This window comes from Bos grunniens, chromosome 28 (genome assembly GCF_055505025.1).
Source record: "Bos grunniens cultivar Pamir isolate PY7600 chromosome 28, Bosgru_T2T1.0, whole genome shotgun sequence".
Classification (NCBI taxonomy): Eukaryota; Metazoa; Chordata; class Mammalia; order Artiodactyla; family Bovidae; genus Bos; species Bos grunniens.
The window spans coordinates 23,228,558-23,253,493 of record NC_141192.1 but is presented as its reverse complement, the minus strand read 5'-3'; the positions used below and the strand labels follow the sequence as shown (position 1 = coordinate 23,253,493).

At 37.0% G+C, this 24,936-nt stretch overlaps 1 protein-coding gene across 10 annotated transcripts in view; it reads right to left on the bottom strand.

Moving 5' to 3' along the window:
- CTNNA3 (catenin alpha 3) overlaps positions 1–24,936 on the bottom strand; it is a 1,912,303-nt gene that overhangs the window by 708,213 nt on the left and 1,179,154 nt on the right. For all 10 annotated transcript variants that reach the window (XM_086381634.1, XM_086381633.1, XM_086381642.1 and 7 more), the window contains one exon: positions 20,777–20,869. In XM_086381634.1, coding sequence (XP_086237760.1) covers positions 20,777–20,869 — 93 coding nt within the window. The remainder of the gene's footprint in view (positions 1–20,776; positions 20,870–24,936) is intronic.

The following is a 24,936-nucleotide window of genomic DNA, read 5'->3' as shown; positions in this document are numbered from 1 at the left end:
TGAAGAGGAACTAAAGAACCTCTTGATGAAGGTGAAAGAGGAGCGTGAAAAAACTTGCTTAAAATTCAACATTCATAAAATGAAGGTCATGGCATCTGATCCCATCACTTCATGGCAAAGAGACGGGGAAAAATGGAAACAGTGACAGACTATTTTCTTGGGCTCCAAAATCACCACAGATGGTGACTGCAGTCATGAAATTAAAAGACACTTGCTTCTTGGAAGAAAAGCTATGACAAACATAGACAGCATATTAAAAGGCAAAGACATTAGTTTGCCAACAAATATCTATATAGTCAAAGCTATGGTTTTTCCAGTAGTCATGTATGGATGTGACAGTTGGACCATAAAGAAGGCTGAGAGCCAATGAATTGATGCTTTCAAACTATGGTACTGGAGAAAACTCTTGAGAATCCCTTGGACTGCAAGGAGATCAAACCAATTAATCTTAAAGAAAATCAACCCTGAAAATTCATTGGAAAGACTGATGCTAAATCTGAATCTCCAATACTCGGCCAACTGATGCGAAGAGCAAACTGGTTGGAAAAGACTCTGATGCTGGCCAAGATTGAAGGCAACAGGAGAAAGAGGCAACAGAGAATGAGATGGTTGGATGACATCACTTACTCAATGGACATGAGTTTGAATAAACTCCCAGAGATAGTGAAGGGCATGGAAGCCTGGTGTCTGCAGTCCATGGGGTTACAAAGACTCAGACACAACTTGGCAGCTAAGCAACAACAACAAATACTTAGCCATGAGCCTTAGCTCACTGAATAAAAGCATAATTTAGAGAACACTGCTAAAAGTGCTTAAAAATATAATGTACTACCTGTAGATTCTAGACATGAAAAGCAATGTTGTAAAATTAATTGGAAGCTAAAGGTATGGTAAGACTCTGTAGTAAAAGTCTGCAAAGTGGGGTTTCCTTTTTTATTTTTTTTCCATGAATACATTTACTTTTAAATGCTTAAGGAAAAAAAAAAAAAAAACAAACCTAAAAATGTATCTTCCAGCCCCACTTTCTCCTCCTTCCCCACAAAGCTACCAGAACCTCTCTCATTAAGATCACTGCTGACTTCCTCATCTCCAACCCCTCCAGGCTCTTGTCAGTACTCATTCCACTGGAATAATATGGAGTATGAGGCAGCACTGTCCACCTAATTGACCAGCCATGCTTCTAAAAACTCACCCATTCCTGAATTTCCTTTTTTATTTTGTTGATCACTCTTTCTCAAGTTCCTCTTCTTCTCTCCTGGATATGTTTTCTTAAGGTTCTGACTTTGATCCTTTTATTTTCTCTTGCTCTATAGCAGTTTAATCCTACATGAATGGCTCTAATCATCACCTGTATATGAATGGTCATCATAGTTAGCTGTAATTCCTTAAGTTCTTATATTGTGTTGGTTGCTATAATCTCAACCTTATATTGAAAATACCTGAAATATCTTTAAAGTACTACGTGGATGTTCAGCTAGCACTTTGTATTAATTCCTGCTCTAGAGTGACTCCTCTTTCCTCATATTTCCAATTTCTCCTAAGAGAACCACTATCCTCCCAGGCAGGCTTTTCAGGTGGTTCAGTAGTAAAGAGTCCACCTACCAATGCAGGACACATGGATTTGGTCGCTGGATCAGGGAGACACCCTGGAGAAGGGAATGGCAACTCACTTCAGTATTCTCACCTGGAAAATCCCACAGACCTCTGAAGAGCCTGGCAGACTATAGTCCATGGGGTCTCACAAAGAGCTGGACATGACTGAGAGCTGAACATGTGCACACATACATCCTCCCAGGTAGAAGCCAAAACCATCAAAATTATCTTCTTTGCCTCCATCATCACCATCATCAAATCTGTTTTCAATTTCTGATCAATATATGCAGTCCATTTACAATTCTCCCATCTACAATTTTGTATTCTCATGTCTCATTCAAATTCTTACTTCTATATATGATATTCAATAACCTTTCAACTGGTCCTGCCTAAACTTTTTTCTACTCAGTTGACATATAGGTTCCAGATTAATACCTAGGAAGCAAAGCCATGATGATGTCACTCTCCTACCCAAAACTGGTAATCATTTGCTATACTCGACTATATTTCAAAACTAAATTCTTTCATTTGACCATAAGGGCTACAACCTTGGTTTCAACTGTGGACCCAAACTCTCCCTTTTCCAAGGCCTATGCCCTCCAACTTGTTCTCACATGAGGCAATGTGTCCTGGAAAACACTTGGAAGTGTGTGGAGGCATTTTTGGTGGCCACAAAGACTTGACTGGGGGAGGTGATGAGTGTGGACCCACTGCCCTTGATTCTGAGTTTTCTGCCACACAGAACCCCATTACAGTGACTGTCCCTACAACAAAGTATTCTTCTACCTAAAATGCCAAGAGCTCCCATGAAGACACAATGTGGCATAGACAGATTCAGTTACTTACTTTTTTCAATTTCTGTTATAACTTTTCCATCTCCTCTGCTTAGAATGCCCTTTTCACAGTTTCCCAAATGTTCAAATATTGTTCATCCTTTAAGACCTATAGAAAATGTCACTTTTCTGAGAGTCCTCCTGGAATTCCCTGACATGAATCTCTAGCTCCCGCAGCATTTCATGTATTCTCTAACACAACTTTGTTTCTGCCTGGATAATACATTTCCCCTTTTCATTGGAAATGTAATATAGTAAAGCTCCATCTTTTTTTTCCTCTATAATTAGTACATTGTGGAGGTTTGCAAAGATCCTTTATGCTAACATGTCTAATATTACAGCATACACCATAAGTGTAAATGAGGGCTCCAGTACAGACTCCCTGGTTTGTGAATAATTCTGAAATTATTGCCTCTGTCTTCACTTCAAATCACTATTAGTTCTGGCTACTTACTTTTAAACCGTTGTCTAACTTTGACCCTATGTCCCTAGTAAAATTTAATGACTATGACTTCTCAGTTATAATTTTTTGTATTGTCTTCCAGGACAATATAGCCTCATATTTTCTCAGAAGAAGCCCCACCTGGTTGAACCCAGACCTTATTCCTGAGAGCTGTTTCAGTGGATAAGCATGAATCCTTACTCTCTGCTCCTTGTTTGCCCACATTTCCTGGATGCTCCTGGTAAATGGTCACCAAATACTTGTTGAATTAAGAGATCCTTGGAGTGAATAAAAGGCTAACTGTGTATTCAGGACAGGATTTAGAACTATGATACCACAAAAAGATAGAGCTTAATTTCCAGACTTTAAGCAGCAGTATTCATGCAGCTTTTTCAGGCATGTTTCACTGCATAAATTTCACAGCATTTCAGAGAAGAGACTGATCCTAGGCTTCCAGTCTGAAGTCACCCTAGGCAGTCTTAAGGATCAACAAGCCAATCATAATCAGCTTTTAAAAGATGATTGCCTCATTTTAGCCTTTTTAATAGCCTCACGTCACTTTTGGTTTCTAAAATCTTATATACTTTTTCTGTTCTCTGCAGAGAAAAGAAATAAATTAGGTATAATTGCAAGAGTTCTGTCACAACTCTCATAGGTACACTCTGGGATTCTTAAAGAATATGATAATTCTACATTGATTATTTGAGTCCTATATTGTTTAGTTGCAAACAAAACATTCATCATCATCACCTACAAGAAAATGGAAGAAAATATATGTTTCCCTAGAGCATGATATTTAGAAAATTAAGTGCTTCCATTTCATAGATATGACAGCTTCTCAATCACAAAAACAACAGCAGCAAAACCATACAAATCAGGACTAGCTTTTCCACTTGAAAGTGATAGCACGATGCCCTTCCTGAAACATGTACTAAATACAGTAACACATCAAAACTTAATCAGAACAAGCTGCTGCTATAACAAAATAACCCTGTCCATGCAGAAACAGATAATGCCAGTTACTTCACATAACTTGCACTTCAAGCAGACAAAGCATCATACGGGTACCTTTTATCACTTTGGTTAGAAATGATTAGAAATTGGGAATCTTTACACCTAGAGAGCAAAGAAGTATGAAGAACAGTGCTGGCTTTCAGTATCTGCCTGCCAATGTCTACAATGCAAAATAAGTTCATGCAGATGTAATCACTCACTCCATTAATATGTCCTGAGTAGCTACTATGAGTCAGGCATTACTATTAGGATATGTCAGGAGATCAAAAATTCCTACCCTTAGGGAGGTTTTATATTTCCATGTTTCTGTATAAATGCAGGTGATCTTCAGTGCACACCCTCCCCCAGGTCCTTGGTTCTTTTCAACCTTCACAGACTTCTGTGTCTGGGCCAATCTCGACCTTCCACACTACTTTTCAATATACCTAATAGATCTGATAGAGTGGCTGAAGAACTACAGGTGGAGGTTCATGACATTGTACAGGAGGCAGTGATTAAGATCACCCCCAAAAAAGAAATGAAAAAAGGCAAATGGTTGTCTGACAAGCCCTTAATAAATAGCTGAGAAAATAAAAGAAGTTAAAGGCAAAGGAGAAAAGGAAAGATATACCCATTTGAATGCAGAGTTCCAAAGAATAGCAAGGAGAGATAAGAAAGCCTTCCTCAGTGATCAATGCAAAGAAATAGAAGAAAACAATAGAATGGGAAAGACTATAGATCTCTTCAAGAAAATTAGAGATACCAAGGGAACATTTCATGCAAAGATGGGCTCAATAAAGGACAGAAATGGTATAGAACTAATACAAGCAGAAGATATTAAGAAAAGGTGGAAAGAATACACAGAAGAACTACACAAAAAATATCTTCAGAACCCAGATAATCATGATGGTGCCATCACTCACCTAGACCAGACATCCTAGAATGTGAAGTCAAGTGGGCCTTAAGAAGCATCACTATGAAAAAAACTGGTGGAGCTGATGGAATTCCGGTTGAGCTATTTCAAATCCTGAAAGATGAAGCTGTTGAAAGTGCTGCACTCAATAGGCTAGCAAATCTGGAAAACTCAGCAGTGGCCACAGGACTGTAAAAGGTCAGTTTTCATTCCAAATTCAAAGAAAGGCAATGCTGAAGAATGTTCAGACTACCACACAATTGCACTCATCTCACATACTAGCAAAGTAATGCTCTAAATTCTTCAAGTGAGGCTTCAACTGTACATGAACTGTGAACTTCTAGATGTTCATGCTGGATTTAGAAAAGGCAAAGGAATCAGAGATCAAAATGCCAACATCCGCTAGATCATTGAAAAAGCAAGAGAGTTCCAGAAAAACATCTATTTCTGCTTTATTGACTATGCCAAAGCTTTTGACTGTGTGGATCACAACAAACTATGGAAAATTCTTAAAGAGATGGGAATACCAGACCACCTGACCTGCCACCTGAGAAATCTGTATGCAGGTCAAGAAGCAGCAGTTAGAACTGGACGTGGAACAGGCTGGTTCCAGATTGGGAAAGGAGTACATCAAGACTGTATATGTCCCCCTGCTTATTTAACTTATATGCACAGTACATCATGTGAAATGCTGGTCTGGATAAAGCACAAGCTGGAATCAAGATTCCCGGGAGAAATAATCAATAACCTCAGATATACAGATGACACCACCCTTATGGCAGAAAGTGAAGAAGAACTAAAGAGCCTCTTGATGAAAGTGAAAAAGGAGAGTGAAAAAGTTGGCTTAAAGCTCAACATTCAGAAAACTATATAATGGCATCTGGTCCCATCATGTCATGGCAAATAAATGGGGAAACAATGGAAATAGTGAGAGACTTTATTTTGGGGGGGCTCCAAAATCACTGCAGATGGTGAGTGCAGCCATAAAATTAAAAGATGCTTGCTCCTTGGAAGAAAACTATGACCAACGTAGACAGACTATTAAAAAGCAGAGACATTACTTTTCCAACAAAGGTCCGACTAGTCAAAGCTATGGTTTTTCCAGTAGTCATGTACGGATGTGAGAGTTGGACTATAAGGAAAGCTGAGCACCAAAGAATTGATGCTTTTGAACTGTGGTGTTGGAGAAGACTCTTGAGAGTCCTTTGGACTGCAAGGAGATCCAACCAGTCCATCCTAAAGGAAATCAGTCCTGAATATTCATTGGAAGGACTGATGCTGAAGTTGAAACTCCAATAGTTTAGACACCTGATGCAAAGAACCGACTCATTGGAAAAGACCCTGATGCTAGGAAAGATTGAAAGCAGGAGGAGAAGGGGACCTCAGAAGATGAGATGCTTAGATGGCATCACCGACACAATGGACATGAGTTTGAATAAGCTCCGGGAGTTGGTGATGGACAGGGAAGCCTGTAGTGCTGCAGTCCATGGGGTTAAAAAGAGTCGGAGATGTCTGAGCAACTGAACGGAACTGAATATGCAACCCTTTTGAAAAGTAATTACAGATTTTCAATAAGCAATTTATGGAAATATATCCCTAAGCATATGACTGAAAATAAACTAGACGCCTTTACAAACCGTTTCAGCTCTGTCTGGTCACTGGGAAGCGGTTGATGAAAGGGACAAATGGAAGAAGGCATAGCAAAACTCTACTAGGCATTGATTCAACCAGAACAGAGTTTCAAAACCTTAACTAGATTTTGGAGAATTAAGCACCTGATTGAGTTTGCCCAATTGTAAGTGTATTCACTATAGGGGAAATTACTCACAGTTTTCACCATGCTCTTGGCTAATTAACAAATCTTATTTAAAATCCCAGGGACAGCAGAGCCTGGTGGGCTGCTGTCTATGGGGTCGCACAGAGTCAAAGACAACTGGAGTGACTTAGCAGCAGCAATACCTCTACATCCAATAAACCAAAAAACATTCTCTTTCCAACATCTTTGACAAGGAATAACCTACTTGACTTCTGTTTAAAGATCACTTTCAGTGATTAGAAAATAGCTCAACTCTGTCTTTTTTTTTTTTAAACTTTACATAATTGTATTAGTTTTGCCAAATATCAAAATGAATCCGCCACAGGTATACATGTGTTCCCCATCCCGAACCCTCCTCCTTAAAACAACTCTTTCTTTTTCTATTTATCCCTTAAACTGCAGGCCTGAAGCTACACAGTATCTGGACTTGGACATTCCTGTGCCAAGTACACTGGGAATTTCATCATATTCCACAAGCTAAGCACCATAACCATTTTAAAGCTATAAGATGGTCCTCATGTCATGCCACTGACTTATATGGTTGTGTCAGCTATAGTATATGTATATAAAAGTATATACTACATACCTATATAGTATGTGTCAATGTTTTTGATGAATATCAAAATAGGAGATACATAAATTTTGAATAATTTTACTTGAAAAAACTGAACTCTACTGACCTCATTTCACTATAGATCATGAAAATGCTTTTGATGGACCAGTATTTGAAATTCATTGAACTAGATAACAAATGTCCCTTTCAACTCCTGATGCTCCAGGTGCTTTAGATAAGTAATGTTTTTTTTCTATCCATTTGTGCAATAGATTTTATTTAACCTAAGGCCCTGACTCTATATTTACCCTTATTAAATTTTAGCTTATGAGTTTTCAAACATTAGTCCAAATTATCAACATGTTTTAGAACCTTGAATTCTATTTTTCTCACATTTGTGTCATATGCAAATATAAAATATATACTTTCAAATTAAACTTCCAAGTTACTTGTTAAAAATGGAACAAGATTTCAGTTTTATCCTTCCACCAGGTTAAGTTCCCAGGTTAAGTTTCTCTTCTTTATATAAAGAGAGATTCATTAGAGGATCTCAAGATTGGGCAATAGAAGTGTGTGTGTGTGTGTGTGTGTGTGTGTGTGTGTGTGTGTTCAGTCACGTCCGACTATTTACAGCCCTATGGACTGTAACCTGCCAGGCTCCTCTGTCCTTGGGATTTTCCAGGCAAGAATACTGGAGCAGGTTGCCCTTTCCTGCTCCAGGGGATCTTCCTGACCCAGGGATGGAACTCCCGAGGCTCTTGCATCTCCTGTATTGGCAGGAGGATTCTTTACCACTAGCAACACATGGGAAGCCCCGTTAGAAGCCCTGTAGGCCAACTTCTTATCCTCTACATTGTCTAAATATCACTCTCCTTATATTCAAATGTCTGTGACATTGAGAAACTCCAAATCCCTCCTTCTCAACAAAGTCCAATTTCTTCCAGGGCAGTTACTGTAGAAAAAATCATTCTATATTGAGACAAAATTTTTATATTTCTAGCTCATGTTCATAGGTTGTAGTTCTGCCCCTTAGGGACCTTCAGAACAAGTCACATCAGAGCCCTTTGAAGATTTGATGATAGTGATCATGTTTCTCCATGTCTTAACCTTTTCCTGGCTAAAAATTCCCTGTTGCTTTTATGAGTTTTTTGTACAGCATAGTTTCAAGTCACGTCACCATTTCAGATATTCTGTGCTAAATTTCCTCCAGGTGACAGTCTTTTCAAAGTATGACATCTGTAAATGGGCAAAATATTACAGTTGTAGTTCTCTAGACACAGTAAAAACCAACATGATCCAATTCACTGAGACCTAGGTGAATTCAATGGTATTTAACAAACAGGAACTAAATGTAGCCCCATCATCAGCTCCTTTTGCCCTGTGTTTTCTCAACCTGACTTATTCCAAAATTAGTCTAATTTTAAAAGGAAATTAGTCCTGAATGTTCATTGGAAGGACTAAGGCTAAAGCTGAAACTCTAATACTTTAGCCACCTAATGTGAAGAACTGACTCATTGGAAAAGACCCTAATGCTGGGAAAGATTGAAGGAGGGAGGAGAAGGTGACAACAGAGAATGAGATGGTTGGATGGCATCAGCGACTCAATGGACATGAGTTTGAGCAAGCTCGAGACTTGGTAAAGGACAGGGAAGCCTGGTGTGCTGCAGTCCATGGGGTCACAAAAATTTGGATAAGACTGAGCAACTGAACTGAACTGAATATTAAAAGTAGGTTAGGTTTTCCTTCAAAATTAATAAAATACCTATTTCTAGTTAAAAACTTAGAATCCTTAAAGAAATAAAGTGAAATGTGAAAGTATTCCTCCTGTTCTATATCTCTAGTCTCACTTCTTGGAAGTAAACACTACTAAAATTTTCATGAGAACCTTTTGAAAAATGTCCTACAAGTACATAAACATATGGCTCAATCTTTTTTTCACATAAGTGGGAAATAAGATACTCATCGGAAATGTACCTTTTCCTTGGTTATCTTGGGTATCTTCCATACTAAAATACATATTGAGCTGACATTACTTTAAACAACTTTTAACATTCTCCACTAACAGATATTTAGGTTGGCTCTAGCTCTGTCATTGCAGATAACAAACTTTGCTCATAACAAACAAATAAACCTTGCTCATAACAAACTGGTGTGCCAGAGTGGTAGGGATGGGGGGATAGGCAAAATAGGTGAAGGGGATTAAGAGGTACAAATATCCAGACATAAAAATAAATAAGTCACAGGGATACGTCATATAGTGCTGCAGTTCATGGGGTCACAAAGAGTCGGACACGACTGAGTGACTGAACTGATATAATGTAGTCAATAACATTGTAACAACTCTGTATGGTGAGAGATGGCAGCTAGATTTATTGCAGTGATCATTTCATAATATACAAAAATATCCAATCACCATTAATGCACCCAAAGTTAATATTCTATATCAAATTTAACACACTGAGGAAACCAGAAGGGAAAGAGACATGTGTACCCCAATGTTCATCACAGCACTGTTTATAATAGCCAGGACATGGAAGTAACTAGATGTCCATCAGCAGATGAATGGATAAGAAAGCTATGGTACATATACACAATGGAGTATTACTCAGCCATTAAAAAGAATACATTTGAATCAGTTCTAATGAGGTGGATGAAACTGGAGCCTATTATACAGAGTGAAGTAAGCCAGAAAGAAAAACACCAATACAGTATACTAAGGCATATATATGGAATTTAGAAAGATGGTAACAATAACCCTGTGTACGAGACAGCAAAAGAGACACTGATGTATAGAAGAGTCTTATGGACTCTGGAAGAGGGAGAGGGTGGGAAGATTTGGGAGAATGGCATTGAAACATGTAAAATATCATGTATGAAACGAGTCGCCAGTCCAGGTTCGATGCACGACACTGGATGCTTGGGGCTGGTGCACTGGGACAACCCAGAGGGATGGTATGGGGAGGGAGGAGGGAGGAGGGTTCAGGATGGGGAACACATGTATACCTGTGGCAGATTCATTTCAATATTTGGCAAAACTAATACAATATTGTAAAGTTTAAAAATAAAATTAAATAAAAAAAATAAATAAAGGAAAAAAAACATAAAAAAGAACTTGCTTAGACATTTGTGCATGTGCACACATGTGTCTGTACTATAAATTTCAAGAAGTGGAATTAATGAACCTAAATGTATATGCATATTTTATTTCAATCAGATCAGATCAGATCAGTGGCTCAGTCATGTCCGACTCTTTGCGACCCCATGAATCGCAGCACGCCAGGCCTCCCTGTCCATCACCAACTCCCGGAGTTCACTCAGACTCACGTCTATCGAGTCAGTGATGCCATCCAGCCATCTCATCCTCTGTCATCCCCTTCTCCTTCTGCCCCTAATCCCTCCCAGCACCAGGGTCTTTTCCAATTAATCAACTCTTCGCATGAGGTGGCCAAAGTACTGGACTTTCAGCTTTAGCTCATTCCTTCCAAAGAAATCCTGGGCTGATCTCCTTCAGAATGGACTGGTTGGAACTCCTTGCAGTCCAAGGGACTCACAAGAGTCTTCTCCAACACCACAGGTTAAAAGCATCAATTCTTCGGTGCTCAGCCTTCTTCACAGTCCAACTCTCACATCCATACATGACCACTGGAAAAACCATAGCCTTGACTCGATGAACCTTTATTGGCCAAGTAATGTCTCTGCTTTTGAATATGCTATCTAGGTTGGTCATAACTTTCCTTCCAAGGAGTAAGCGTCTTTTTTAATTTCATGGCTGCAGTCACCATGTGTAGTGATTTTGGAGCCCCCAAAAATAAAGTCTGACACTGTTTCCACTGTTTCCTCATCTATTTCCTATGAAGTGGTGGGACCGGATGCCATGATCTTCGTTTTCTGACTGTTGAGCTTTAAGCCAACTTATTCACTCTCCACTTTCACTTTCATCAAGAGGCTTTTGAGTTCCTCTTCACTTTCTGCCATAAGGGTGGTGTCACCTGCATATCTGAGGTTATTGATATTTCTCCCGGCAATCTTGATTCCAGTTTGTGTTTCTTCCAGTCCAGCGTTTCTGATGATGTACCCTGCATATAAGTTAAATAAACAGGGTGACAATATACAGCCTTGATGAACTCCTTTTCCTATTTGGAACCAGTCTGCTGTTTCATGTCCAGTTCTAACTGTTGCTTCCTGACCTGCATACAAATTTCTCAAGAGGCAGATCAGGTGGTCTGGTATTCCCATCTCTTGAAAAATTTTCCACAGTTTATTGTGATCCACATAGTCAAAGGCTTTGGCAGAGTCAACAAAGCAGAAATAGATGTTTTTCTAGAACTCTCTTGCTTTTTCTATGATCCAGCGGATGTTGGCAATTTGATCTCTGGTTCCTCTGCCTTTTCTAAAACCAGCTTGAACATGAGGAAGTTCACGGTTCACACATATTGCTGAAGCCTGGCTTGGAGAATTTTGAGCATTACTTTACTAGCGTGTGAGATGAGTGCAATTGTGCAGTAGTTTGAGCATTCTTTGGCATTGCCTTTCTTTGGGATTGGAATGAAAACTGACCTTTTCCAGTCCTGTGGCCTCTGCTGAGTTTTCCAAATGCTGGCATATTGAGTGCAGCACTTTCACAGCATCATCTTTCAGGATTTGGAATAGCTCAACTGGAATTCCATCACCTCCACTAGCTTTGTTCTTAGTGATGCTTTCTAAGACCCACTTGACTTCACATTCCAGGATGTCTGGCTCTAGGTCAGTGATCACACCATCATGATTATCTGGGTCATGAAGATCTTTTTTGTACAGTTCTTCTGTGTATTCTTGCCACCTCTTCTTAATATCTTCTGCTTCTGTTAGGTCCATACCATTTCTGTCCTTTATCTAGCTCATCTTTGCATGAAATGTTCCTTTCGTATCTCTGATTTTCTTGAAGAGATCCCTAGTCTTTCCCATTCTGTTGTTTTCCTCTATTTGTTTGCATTGATCGCTGAGGAAGGCTTTCTTATCTCTTCTTGCTATTCTTTGGAACTCTGCATTCAGATGTTTATATCTTTCCTTTTCTCCTTTGCTTTTCGCTTCTCTTCTTTTCACAACTATTTGTAAGGCCTCCCCAGACAGCCATTTTGCTTTTTTGCATTTCTTTTCTATGAGAATGTTCTTGATCCCTGTCTTCTGTACAGTGTCACGAACCTCATTCCATAGTTCATCAGACACTCTATCTATCAGATCTAGGCCCTTAAATCTATTTCTCACTTCCACTGTATAATTATAAGGGATTTGATTTAGGTCATACCTGAATGGTCTAGTGGTTTTCCCTACTTTCTTCAATTTAAGTCTGAATTTGGAAATAAGGAGTTCATGGTTTGAGCCACAGTCAGCTCCTGGTCTTATTTTTGCTGACTGTATAGAGCTTCTCCACCTTTGGCTGCAAAGAATATAATCAATCTGATTTCAGTGTTGACCATCTGGTGATGTACATGTATAGAGTCTTCTCTTGTGTTGTTGGAAGAGGGTGTTTGTTATGACCAGTGCATTTTCTTGGCAAAACTCTATTAGTCTTTGCCCTGCTTCATTCCATATTCCAAGCCCAAATTTGTCTGTTATATTGCCAAAATGGATCTTATACACATTTACACATTTACAAACATGCATACACACAACATATATACATACATACACACAACATACAATTGGGGATGCACCCTAGACCCACTAACTCTGAATTTCAGGGTATACTATATAAAAAATACACAGTATAAAAAATAATTTTGTAGTACAGAGGTAGAGAATAAATTTTAGAACTTGTTCTTTGATGAAAAAAAATGTTAAGTTGTATTAGTCTTTTCTGACAGCTAAATCACATTGTCGATTCATACTGAGATTACTATCAACTAAAATTTCTAACCTTTTGGAGAGTAAATATTTACTAAGGTATGTTCACTCCATTATTTATTTTTAGATTTCTTTTATAGTGCCAAAAATATATGGTTTAATATTTTACCTATTCAGTATTCAGTTCAGTTCAGTCGCTCAGTCATGTCTGACTCTTTGCTGAATATAATAATATTCAGTCCATGTTTTGAATATTCAAATTCTTTATGACCAGACTCTTTCAGCTAATATAGTCCCTTTACCTTCTAACTTTCAACTGAAAAAGATTAAGACCATAATTATAAAATTTTATCCAAATCACTAGTAAAATACTGAAATGAGCTAGGCCAAGGGCAGATTGCAGCCCAGCAGTAGAGGTTAGCAACTATACATTAATCAGCCATTTTAATGATTTATTTTTTATCAATTACAATTCTAATTATAAGGTAATTTTTTACATTGTAAAAAAAAAAAGAGAGATATGCCTAAAAGATGTTGCAAAAAATCTTATTTCAGTCTATGAATATAAAATGACTTAATATTCTAGAAACCCTGCCCATATATTGAACAAATAGTTATTGAGCATCCAATATATGCTGCATTTCTCTTAGGTATGTGGGATACAGGCAGTGAACAAGAAACAATAAATCACTGCCTTCATAAACTTTATATGTGAGAGTGGACAGTGTACAATAAAAAACTAACAAAATAATATAAAATATAATATCAAATTATAGTAGAGACTTTAAAAGAAATAAATATGGTGACATGATAGGTAACTTAGAGAGGCTGATGTCTGAGATGATATTCGAGCCCAGTTTTCACAAATTGAACATAACAGAAGCTGATCATATGGCCATATGAAAAAAACAAACTGGGAAATTACCAAGTATGAACTCCCTCAGGTGGTAAAAGCTTATTGTGTTCTAGAAAGAGAAAGGCCAAAGTGCAGAGATCTAACAAATGCAAAGGAAAATAATATGAAGTAGAGTTGACAGTTAGGCAGTAGAAATTTCATGTAAGTCTGAATAACTCATTAAAAGAACTTTGCATTTTATTGTAAAGGGCTAAGGAAAGCAACTGCTATGCTAAACATTTTTAAAATTGGGTTTTTATATGGGAAGTAGATTAGAAAGACATGAGTATGAGCATGGAAACCATGTAGGATATTTCTGTAGTCAAAGATAAAAATGATGAGGCACAGACTATGATATTTTTCATCCTGTTGACAAACAACATGAGGAAAAGTATATAGATTCAAGACAAATATTTTTGTTGAAACTTTTAGGGCTTGTTAATGGATTAAATAGGAAAACTAGCCATTAGATATAATTAAAATATGAGTTTCACTAGGACAAGAGTTTTGACTAATATATTTTCTTTACTGTTTACTCCCCAGCTGCATAAATGATACCTACCACATAGCATATGTTCAATAAATATTTATTGCATTAAAAAAAAAGAAAAAGAAAGAAAATCTCTAGGTTTTTCCTCAGAGAAACTAGGTGAAAGGCCATGCTGTTAACTAAAATCAGTAAGACTGAAGAAAAGCAAAATGAGGCGGGGGTGCAACTATTAGGAGTTCCATTTGGCTATTTTAAGTTTTAGATGTCTTCTAGGTATAAATGTGGAGATGTAAAGGGAAAATTAAATATTTGAGTCTGGTCTTTAGGAAAGTTTTCTGGCCTATTGAGAAAAATTGGGATTCCATCAAAATATAGCCATGGACTTTATTGTAATTAATAATAAAAGAATATTAAAGAGTCTCTGAAGGACATTTAAAAAAAAGATCTGATTATGGGGATATATAAAACATGTTTATTAATGGAAATATTTAATATCTTGAAGGAGCCACTTTTCCTTAAAATAATCTAAAATCTAAAACATTTTAACAATTTCAATAAAAAATTCTAATGTGTATTTTTATAGAACTTTTTAAGTAGATACTTAAAGTTACATAAAAGAGCAGAGCAGAACAGTAATACTTTAAAGAAAGAAACAAGGCATCTAAAATTGACTAGAAGATATCAAGATGTAACCAAAAGTCACAATTAAGACTGTAACTCTCCCTGACACCAAAAACAAGGATATGACACATGTACACAAAATTATAGGCTAATGCTATTGATGAACATAGATGTAAAAACCCTCGACTAAACATTAGCAAACCAAATTCAACAATACATTAAAAGGATCATATTCTGTGAGCAAGTAGGATTTATCCCAGGGATGAAAGATGGTTCAGTATTTTCAAACAATCAATGTGATATACCACATTAACAAATTGAGCAGTAAAAGGCATATGATCATCTCAATAGATGTAGCAAAAGTTTTTGACAAAATTCAACATTCATTTATGATCCAAAAAATCCAAAAAAAGTGGGTAGAGAGGCAATGCACCTCAAAATATAAAGGCCATATATGAAAACCTCATAGTCAACATCATATGCAATGTATGAAAAGCTAAAAACATTTCCTCTAAGATCAGGAATGAGGATGTACACTCTTGCCATTTTTATTAAACATAGGTTGGAAGTAATAAACACAGCATTCAGACAGGAAAAGGAAATGAAAGAGTCTAAATTTTAAGGCAAAAAGTAAAACTGCCACAGTTTACAGACAATAAGATCCAATATATGGAGAATTCTAAAGATGCTACAAAAATCTATTATAACTCATCAGTGAATTCAATAAAGTTTCAGGATATAAAATTAATATACAGAAATCAGTTGTGCTTCTATGCACTAACAGCAAACTAGAAAGAGAAATTAAGAGAATAATCCAATTTATAGTTGCATGACAAAGTATAAAACATTTAGAAATAAATCTAAGGAAATAAAAGACTCTTATTAGGAAAACTATAAAACACTAATAAAGGAATTGAAGGAGACACAAAGAGATGCCTCTGCAATATCTTTATAAATCATGTTCTCGGATTGGAAGAATCATTAGTGTTGATAACGTGACCATACTACCCAAGGCAATCTACAGATTCAACGTAATTAATCCCAAAATACCAGTGGCATTTTTCATAAAACTAGAACAAATAATTCATTTGTATAGAAACACAAAAGAGTTCAAATAGCAAACATAATCTTGAGAAAGAAGAACAAAGCCAGAGGCATCATTCTTCCTGATTTCAAACTATATTACAAAGCACAGTAATCAAAACAGTATGGTACAAAAACAGATGAAACTTGCAAACATACAACATACAAAAACAGACACATAAGTCAGTGGAACATAGAAAAGAGCCCAGAAAAAAAAAAATTACACTTATGTGGCAATTAATCTACAAGAGGAGAGGCAAGAATATACAATGTGGAAAAGTATACCTTCTTTAATAAGTTGTATTGGGAAAACTGGACAGCTACTTGCTGGACTATTTTCTCATACCATATATAAATTCAAAATGGATTGAAGACTTAAAGGTAAGACCCCAAACCATAAACCTTCTAGGAAAAAAATGTAGGCAGGATGCTCTTTGACATCAGTCTTAGCAATATTCTGGGGATATGTATTCTCAGGTAAAGAAAACAAAACCAAAGATAAACAAATGAGACTACATCAAACTTAAAAAGCTTTTGTGCAGTTAGGGAAACTATCAACAAAATTAAAAGCCACATACTGAATGAGAGAAGATACTTGCAAACAAAATACTCACTAAGGGCTTAACATCCAAAACAAAGAACTCATAAGACTCAACATCAAAAAAGAAAGAAAGAAACAACCCAATTAAAAATGGGTAAAGAACCTGAATAGACATTTTTTCAAAGAAGTATGCAGATGGCCAACAGGCACATGAAAAGATGCTCAGTATCACTAATCATCAGGGAAATGCAAATTGAAGTCATGAGCTATTACTTCACCTGTTGTAATAACAAGTGTAGGCAAGGACGTAGAGATAAGGGACCCCTTGTGCATTATTTATGGGAATGTAAATTGGGTAGCCACTATGAAAAACAGTAGGGGGGGTTCCTCAAAAAATTAAAAATAGAACTACCAAATGATCCAGCAATTCTACTTCTGGAATTTTATCCAAAGAAAACAAAAACATTGGTTTAAAAAAATATATATCTGAGAATTCCCTGGTGGTCCAGTGGTTAGGACTCACTCTTTCACTGCCGAGGGCATGGGTCAGTCCCTGGTTCAGGAAGTAAGGTACCAAAAGCCATAGTACAGCCAAAATTTTTTTTAATTAAAAAAAAAGTTAAAAAATGAAAAAGATATAGGTATTCCTATGGGCTTCCCTGGTGGCTCAGAGGTTAAAGCCTCTGCCTGCAATGAGGGAGACCTGGGTTTGATCCCTGGTCAGGAAGGTCCCCTGGAGAAGGAAATGGCAACCCACTCCAGTATTCTTGCCTGGAAAATCCCATGGACAGAGGATCCTGATGGGCTTCAGTCCACAGGGTAGCAAAGAGTCAGACACAACTGAGCAACTTCACTTTCACTTTCATGTTCATTGCAGCATTATTTATAATAGCCAAGATTTTAAAGCATTCTAAGTGTTTTTATCAATAAATGAGTGAATAAAGAAGATGTTGTACACACACACATACAACAAAAACACAATGGAACACCGCTGCTGCTGCTGCTAAGTCACTTCAGTCGTTTCCAACTCTGTGCAACCCCATAGATGGCAGCCCACTAGGCTTCTCTGTTCCTGGGATTCTCCAGGCAAGAAGACTGGAGGGGGTTGCCATTTCCTTCTCCAATGCATGAAAGTGAAAAGTGAAAGTAAAGTCGCTCAGTTGTGCCCGACTCTTAGCAACCTTATGGACTGCAGCCTACCAGGCTTCTCCGTCCATGGGATTTTCCAGGCAAGAGTACTGGAGTGGGGTGCCATTGCCTTCTCTGAATGGAATATTACTCAGCCATAAAAATTAATTAAACCTTGCCACTGTAATAACATTGATAGACCTAGAAGGAATATGCTAAATGAGATAAGTCAAACAGAGTAAGGTAAGTATCACATGATTTCACTTATATATGGAATCTAAAAAATAAAGTATAATTGGTAAAGGATCAACTTTTTAATACAGGATGATAGCCCAGTGGTTACCACTGTTTAAAAAAATAGATTCAACCTCCTGTTAGACATAAAAATAAATTTCAGATAAAATAAAGATTTAAATGTTAAATAACAGTATTTACTATTTTAAAAAGAAAATATGGGGACTATGTAACCCTTTTGTTGGAAGAATTTCTTGACAAAGCCCAAACCAACATACCATGCCACAGAGTAGATGCTCAAATGTCTAATTAAAAAATTAAAAGATGAATCATATGTTCATATTATAGTTCTTAAAATACTTTAGGATTAAAATACTATATTCAAAGTTAAAGGAAAAGCCACAGTCAACAGAAGATATTTTTAATAAATCTAAGCAGTGCAATAAAAACAAGCAATTAAAAATCGTCAAAGGGTTTAAGCAATTCAGACTTCTAAAGCCAAATGGTTAATAACTGTTTCTTTAAGTGTTTTCTTGAGTAATCATAAAAAAGCATAAATTGAAACCAATGAGATATACTGAATACTATTCAGATTCAAAAGACATTTCAAAAGTGACAGCATCAAGTGTTATCTACAATATGGAGAAACGAAAACTCAAACTACTGAGGGGAATGTAAGTGATTCAGCCACTTCAGAGGCCTATTGCACAGTTCTGTTGCCTATGGGACCTCAGAGAAAACTGACCTCAGTTATGAGATCTCAGTTGCTGGTCCTCTAGATTGTACTTCAGCCAGTTTTAATTTGTTAATCAGCATTAAGTCTAAAGAAGCAGTCACCTTACTATTTCTTAAATATTCTTATAGATGAAATCATTGGCAAAGCAAGCAAGAATTTCACACACATTGTGCTTTTAGTAAAATTAGAATTCCAGCAGAAGTCCAGAGACTTGAAATTTCTAATCATTATTATATTTCACATCTTTACAACTACTGTGGTTTTAATTGGGAAGTAATTATCTACATCACTTGTTGCATATTCTAAGGCAACAAAGGATTGACCTTATGTGTATCCTCAGTTCAGTTCAGTTCAGTCACTCAGTCGTGTCTGATTCTTTTTGACCCCAAGGACTGCAGCACACCAGGCTTCCCTGTACATCACCAACTCCCACAGTTTACTCAAACTCATGCCCATTGAGTTGGTGATGCTATCCAACCATCTCATCCTCTGTTGTCCCTTTCTCCTGTGTATCCTGAATCATAGTTTTGAGACAATTACTCATCTAGAAATAATTCCTAAGCAATATGTTTCTCTTTGGATTTTAAAAAACTCCTGAATTCCAGACAAGACAATATTTCTTGGCTTTTTTCAAACTCATGCCTTCTTTTGATAAAAGAGGGAAAAAAAAATTCTTTTTCATATGATTTGAGATTTCAAATTAAATAATGACTAAAAATAAATCAGATCTGTTGGACAAAACACTGCTTTGATTTCAAACTATATTTTTCAGAAAATTCTAAGATGGTCTCTCAGGAACTGTTATAAGAACCAGGTGTTAAATAAAGAATGAAGTGCTTAGTAAAGAGTAAACTATGACCTTAGGATGAGTCATTTTATATTTTTAAAATATACATTTTAATGTTTCCATATGTATGAAAGTCTTCAGCATTACACATAATTTTTTTTAATTTTATTTTATTTTAAAACTTTACATAATTGTATTATTTTTGCCAAATATCAAAATGAATCCGCCACAGGTATACATGTGTTCCCCATCCTGAACCCTCCTCCCTCCTCCCTCCCCATACCATCCCTCTGGGTCGTCCCAGTGCACTAGCCCCAAGCATCCAGTATCGTGCATTGAACCTGGACTGGCAACTCGTTTCTTACATGATATTTTGCATGTTTAAATGTCATTCTCCCAAATCTTCCCACCCTCTCCCTCTCCAACAGAGCCCATAAGACTGTTCTATACATCAGTGTCTCTTTTGCTGTCTCGTACACAGGGTTATTGTTACCATCTTTCTAAATTCCATATATATGCGTTAGTATACTGTATTGGTGTTTTTCCTTCTGGCTTACTTCACTCTGTATAATAGGCTCCAGTTTCATCCACCTCATTAGAACTGATTCAAATGTATTCTTTTTAATGGCTGAGTAATACTCCATTGTGTATATGTACCACAGCTTTCTTATCCATTCATCTGCTGATGGACATCTAGGTTGCTTCCATGTCCTGGCTATTATAAACAGTGCTGCGATGAACATTGGGGTACACGTGTGTACGCCCAGCAGTGGGATTGCTGGACCACAAGGCAGTTCTATTTCCATTTTTTTAAGGAATCTCCACACTGTTCTCCATAGTGGCTGTACTAGTTTGCATTGACAAATTCTTAGAAAAGTACAACTTTCTAAAACTCGACCAGGAAGAAATAGAAAATCTTAACAGACCCATCACAAGCATGGAAATTGAAACTGTAATCAAAAATCTTCCAGCAAACAAAAGCCCAGGTCCAGATGGCTTCACAGCTGAATTCTACCAAAAATTTAGAGAAGAGCTAACACCTATCCTGCTCAAAGTCTTCCAAAAAATTGCAGAGGAAGGTAAACTTCCAAACTCATTCTATGAGGCCACCATCACCCTAATACCAAAACCTGACAAAGATCCCACAAAAAAAGAAAACTACAGGCCAATATCACTGATGAACATAGATGCAAAAATCCTTAACAAAATTCTAGCAATCAGAATCCAACAACACATTAAAAAGATCATACACATAATTTTTTTATAGCTAGTTTAATGAAAGACAGTTATCATACCTGTGGACACAAGGTTTCCAGGTGATTGGCAGCAACTCTGACAATCTTAATCCCATCTTCATTTGTTGACATGGAACAAGCAAGATTTGCCACCTTAAATACAAAATAATGGAAATTATCTCAGATTATCAAGGAAATGCAGAAACATCTGTTATCACAGACAAGAGCGTTTAAATGTTCACTGAAAATTTCAGTGACTACAGCATCTTCATAAATGTCATTGGAAGCATTCAGAAATCTATTAAATAACAACAAAGGACCATACAGTAGTGTTTAAAGCCAACAGGAAGACTGGTGAACGAATTTGCAATACCTGTAACAGTCTCTTGGTATCAATATCTAACCCATAATAAGATGTTGCTATGGTTTCTTATGAGACTGAGAAAAAGTTTATCCATGGATTGAAAGCTAATAAATTCTTGGACTCTTATATGATTGTGGTTTAAGTTTGTAATTGGTTTATTATTTCCCAGAAGTCTATTATGCACTCTTAAGTTGCATTAAGCATGACTATATCTTTGTTCATGTTTTATTCAGCATCAAATATGCTACAAAGCTGGGCAAATACAAGATAATTGAATTCTTCTTCCTGTTCTTGATTTTCTACTACAACTTCATTGGCACTATTTGACATTCCAGCAGTCTATTTGATTCACGCCTTTAGTAATATCCATATTTTTTTATACATTATTGTTTTGAAACACACTGTTTTCCAGGGATATGATTGCCCTTTAAAACAACTGCCTTCATGGTGATGACCTAAGTCCAATGTTTATAAAGATTTTCTTTATACCATGAATAAGTTGTGAGAAAGATTGTGGAATTCCATCCTTTTCCTTTGAACTTCAGTCTTATTCAACATCCCCCTTGCTAGCAGGTGAGTGTTCATGTACAGAGGCAATGTTTTCTTGGATCTACAAAATATGTCACTGCCTCCATCACTGCAAAGAGATCGCTTTCCTAACAATCATTTTCCTTAAGTTTCAGTTATTATATGCTTTAACATAAGGCAGTTTTTACTGATCAAATCCAAAATCCAATCAGTTGCAGAGAAACTTCACTTAAACTTCGTGTGTTGAAAGTGAACAACAAACATATCTTTGGATAACTATCTATAGAGTACCAAAAACTCTTACTTACATGGATTTACAGCCTTTGCTTTTTTTTTTTTTTAATAGCATTACTTTAAATATGTTGGCAGTGAAACAACTCCTTGGTTTGCATTTACATATAATGAAATAACAGCCATATATTACTTAACTGTGGAGTGGCATTGATCACTTTATTAATGTACATGGAAATGGCTTACTTGAAAAGGTCTTTTGTTGGCTTGAAGGTCACAATGCCTCAACTTTCATATCAGCCACATAATTAGCACATTTGTGATTATTTGAAAAGGGCAGTCATTTCTGTGCCCCACTCCATTCTTAAAACACCACTCACAGAAAGTAAAATTTAGCAGTCTAATTCCTTTAATAAATTTTATAATAATTTGCACTGTACTTGCATGAAATAGCTGTCTTTAAATTTGAGCACTGTTTGCTTTAAGTAGAAATATGAAATTATTGGCTCAATCTTTTGGTCAAATAGATGAATGTTGGTTGAACCTAAGTTTAAAAATTACAGAAAGATACTCTATATAGACATTTTAAAAATTTCTTTAATTTTATATTCAAATACAGTTGATTAACAGTTTTATGTCAGTTTTAGGTATACAGTAAAGAGATTCAGTTATAAATGTATCTATTATTTTTTTAATTATTTTCTCATTTAGGTTATTACAGGACATTGGAGATACCAAGGGAATATTTTATGCAAAGATGGACTCAATAAAGGACAGAAATGGTATGGACCTAACAGAAGCAGAAGATATTAACAAGAGGTGGCAAGAATAACAGAACTGTACAAAAAAGATCTTCATGACCCAGATAATCACAATGGTGTGATCACTCACCTAGAGCCAGACATCCTGGAATGTGAAGTCAAGTGGGCCTTAGGAAGCATCACTATGAACAAAGCCAGTGGAGGTGATAGAATTCCAGTTGAGCTATTCCAAATCCTGAAAGATGATGCTGTGAAAGTGCTGCACTCAATATGCCAGCAAATTTGGAAAACGCAGTAGTGGCCACAGGACTGGAAAAGGTCAGTTTTCATTCCAATCCCAAAGAAAGGCAATGCCAAAGAATGCTTAAACTACCGCACAATTGCACTCATCTCACATGCTAGTAAAGTAATGCTCAAAATTCTCCAAGCCAGGCTTCAGCAATACGTGAACCATGAACTTCCAGATGTTCAAGCTGGATTTAGAAAAGGCAGAGGAACCAGAGATCAAATTGCCAGCATCCTCTGGATCATCAAAAAAGCAAGAGAGTTCCAGAAAAACATCTATTTCTGTTTTGTTGACTATGCCAAAGCCTTTGACTGTGTGCATCACAATAAACTGTAGAAAATTCTGAAAAAGATGGGAATACCAGACCACCAGACCTGCCTCTTGAGAACCTGTACACAGGTCAGAAAGCAACAGTTAGAACTGGATATGGAACAACAGACTGGTTCCAAATAGGAAAAGGAGGATATCAAGGCTGTATATTGTTACCCTGCTTATTTTGCTTATACGCAGAGTACATCATAAGAAACTCTGGGCTGGAGGAAGTACAGGCTGGAATCAAGATTGCCGGGAGAAATAACAATAACTTCAGATATGCAGGTGACACCACCCTTATGGCAGAAAGTGAAGAAGAACTAAAGAGCCTCTTGATGAAAGTGAAAGAGGAGAGTGAAAAAGTTGGCTTACAGCTCAGCATTCAGAAAACTAAGATCATAGTATCCGGTCCCATTACTTCATGAAAAATAGGGAAACAGTAGAAACAGTGTCAGACTTTAATTTTGGGGGCTCCAAAATCACTGCAGATGGTGATTGCAGCCATGAGATTAAAAGACGCTTACTCCTTGGAAGAAAAGTTATGACCAATCTAGATACCATATTAAAAAGCAGAGACATTACTTCGCCAACAAAGGTCCCTCTAGTCAAGGCTATGGTTTTTCCAGTGGTCATGTATGGATGTGAGAGTTGGACTGTGAAGAAAGCTGAGCACCGAAGAATCGACACATTTGAACTCTGGTGTTGGAGAAGACTCTTGAGAGTTCTTTGGACTGCAAGGAGATCCAACCAGTCCATCCTAAAGGAGATCAGTCCTGGTTATTCATTGGAAGTACTGATGCTGAAGCTGAAATTCCAATATTTTGGCCACCTGATGCGAGAAGCTGACTCATTTGAAAAGACCTTGATGCTGGGAAAGATTGAGGGCAGGAGGAGAATGAAAGGACAGAGGATGAGATGGTTGGATGGCATCACCGACTCAATGGACATGGATTTAGGTAGACTCTGGCAATCGGTGATGGACAGGGAGGCCTGGCACGCTGTGGTTCTTGGGTTGAAAAATTCAGACATGATTGAGAGACTGAACTGAACTGAACTGAAGCAGTATTCCCTGTGCTATATAGTAGGTCCATATTGGTTATCTATTTTAAATATAGTAGTGTGTGCATGACAATCTCAGATTCCCAATCTGTGCTAAACAATCCAATCCAAAATGTGAGCAGAAGACCTAAATAGACATTTCTCTGAAGAAGACATACAGATGGCCAAGAGGACTTCCCCAGTGGCTCAGCAGTAAAGAATCTGCCTGCCATGCAGGAGACACTGGTTCAATCCCTAGATCTAGAAGATTCCCTGGAGAAGGGAATAGCAATCTACTCTAATATTCTTGCCTAGAGAATGCCATGGAAGAGGAGACTGGTGGACTACAGTCTATGGGTCACAAAGAGTCGAGCACAACTGAGCATGCACAGAGATTCACACACAGATGAACAAGAAGCATACCAAAAGATGCTCAACATTAGAAATATTAATTTTATAAAAAGTAATTATTAGAAAGTAATAATTTCTAATAACCATTAATTATTAGAAAAGGCAAATTAAATTAATTATTAGAAAAATGCAAATTAAAACTAAAATGAGATATTCCTTCACATCAGTCAGAAGGGCCATCATCAAAAAATCTACAAACAATAAATGCTGAGGAGGGTATGGAGAAAAGGAAACCCTCCTTCACTGTCAGTATGAATGTAAATTGGTACAAACACTATAGAGAGCCGTA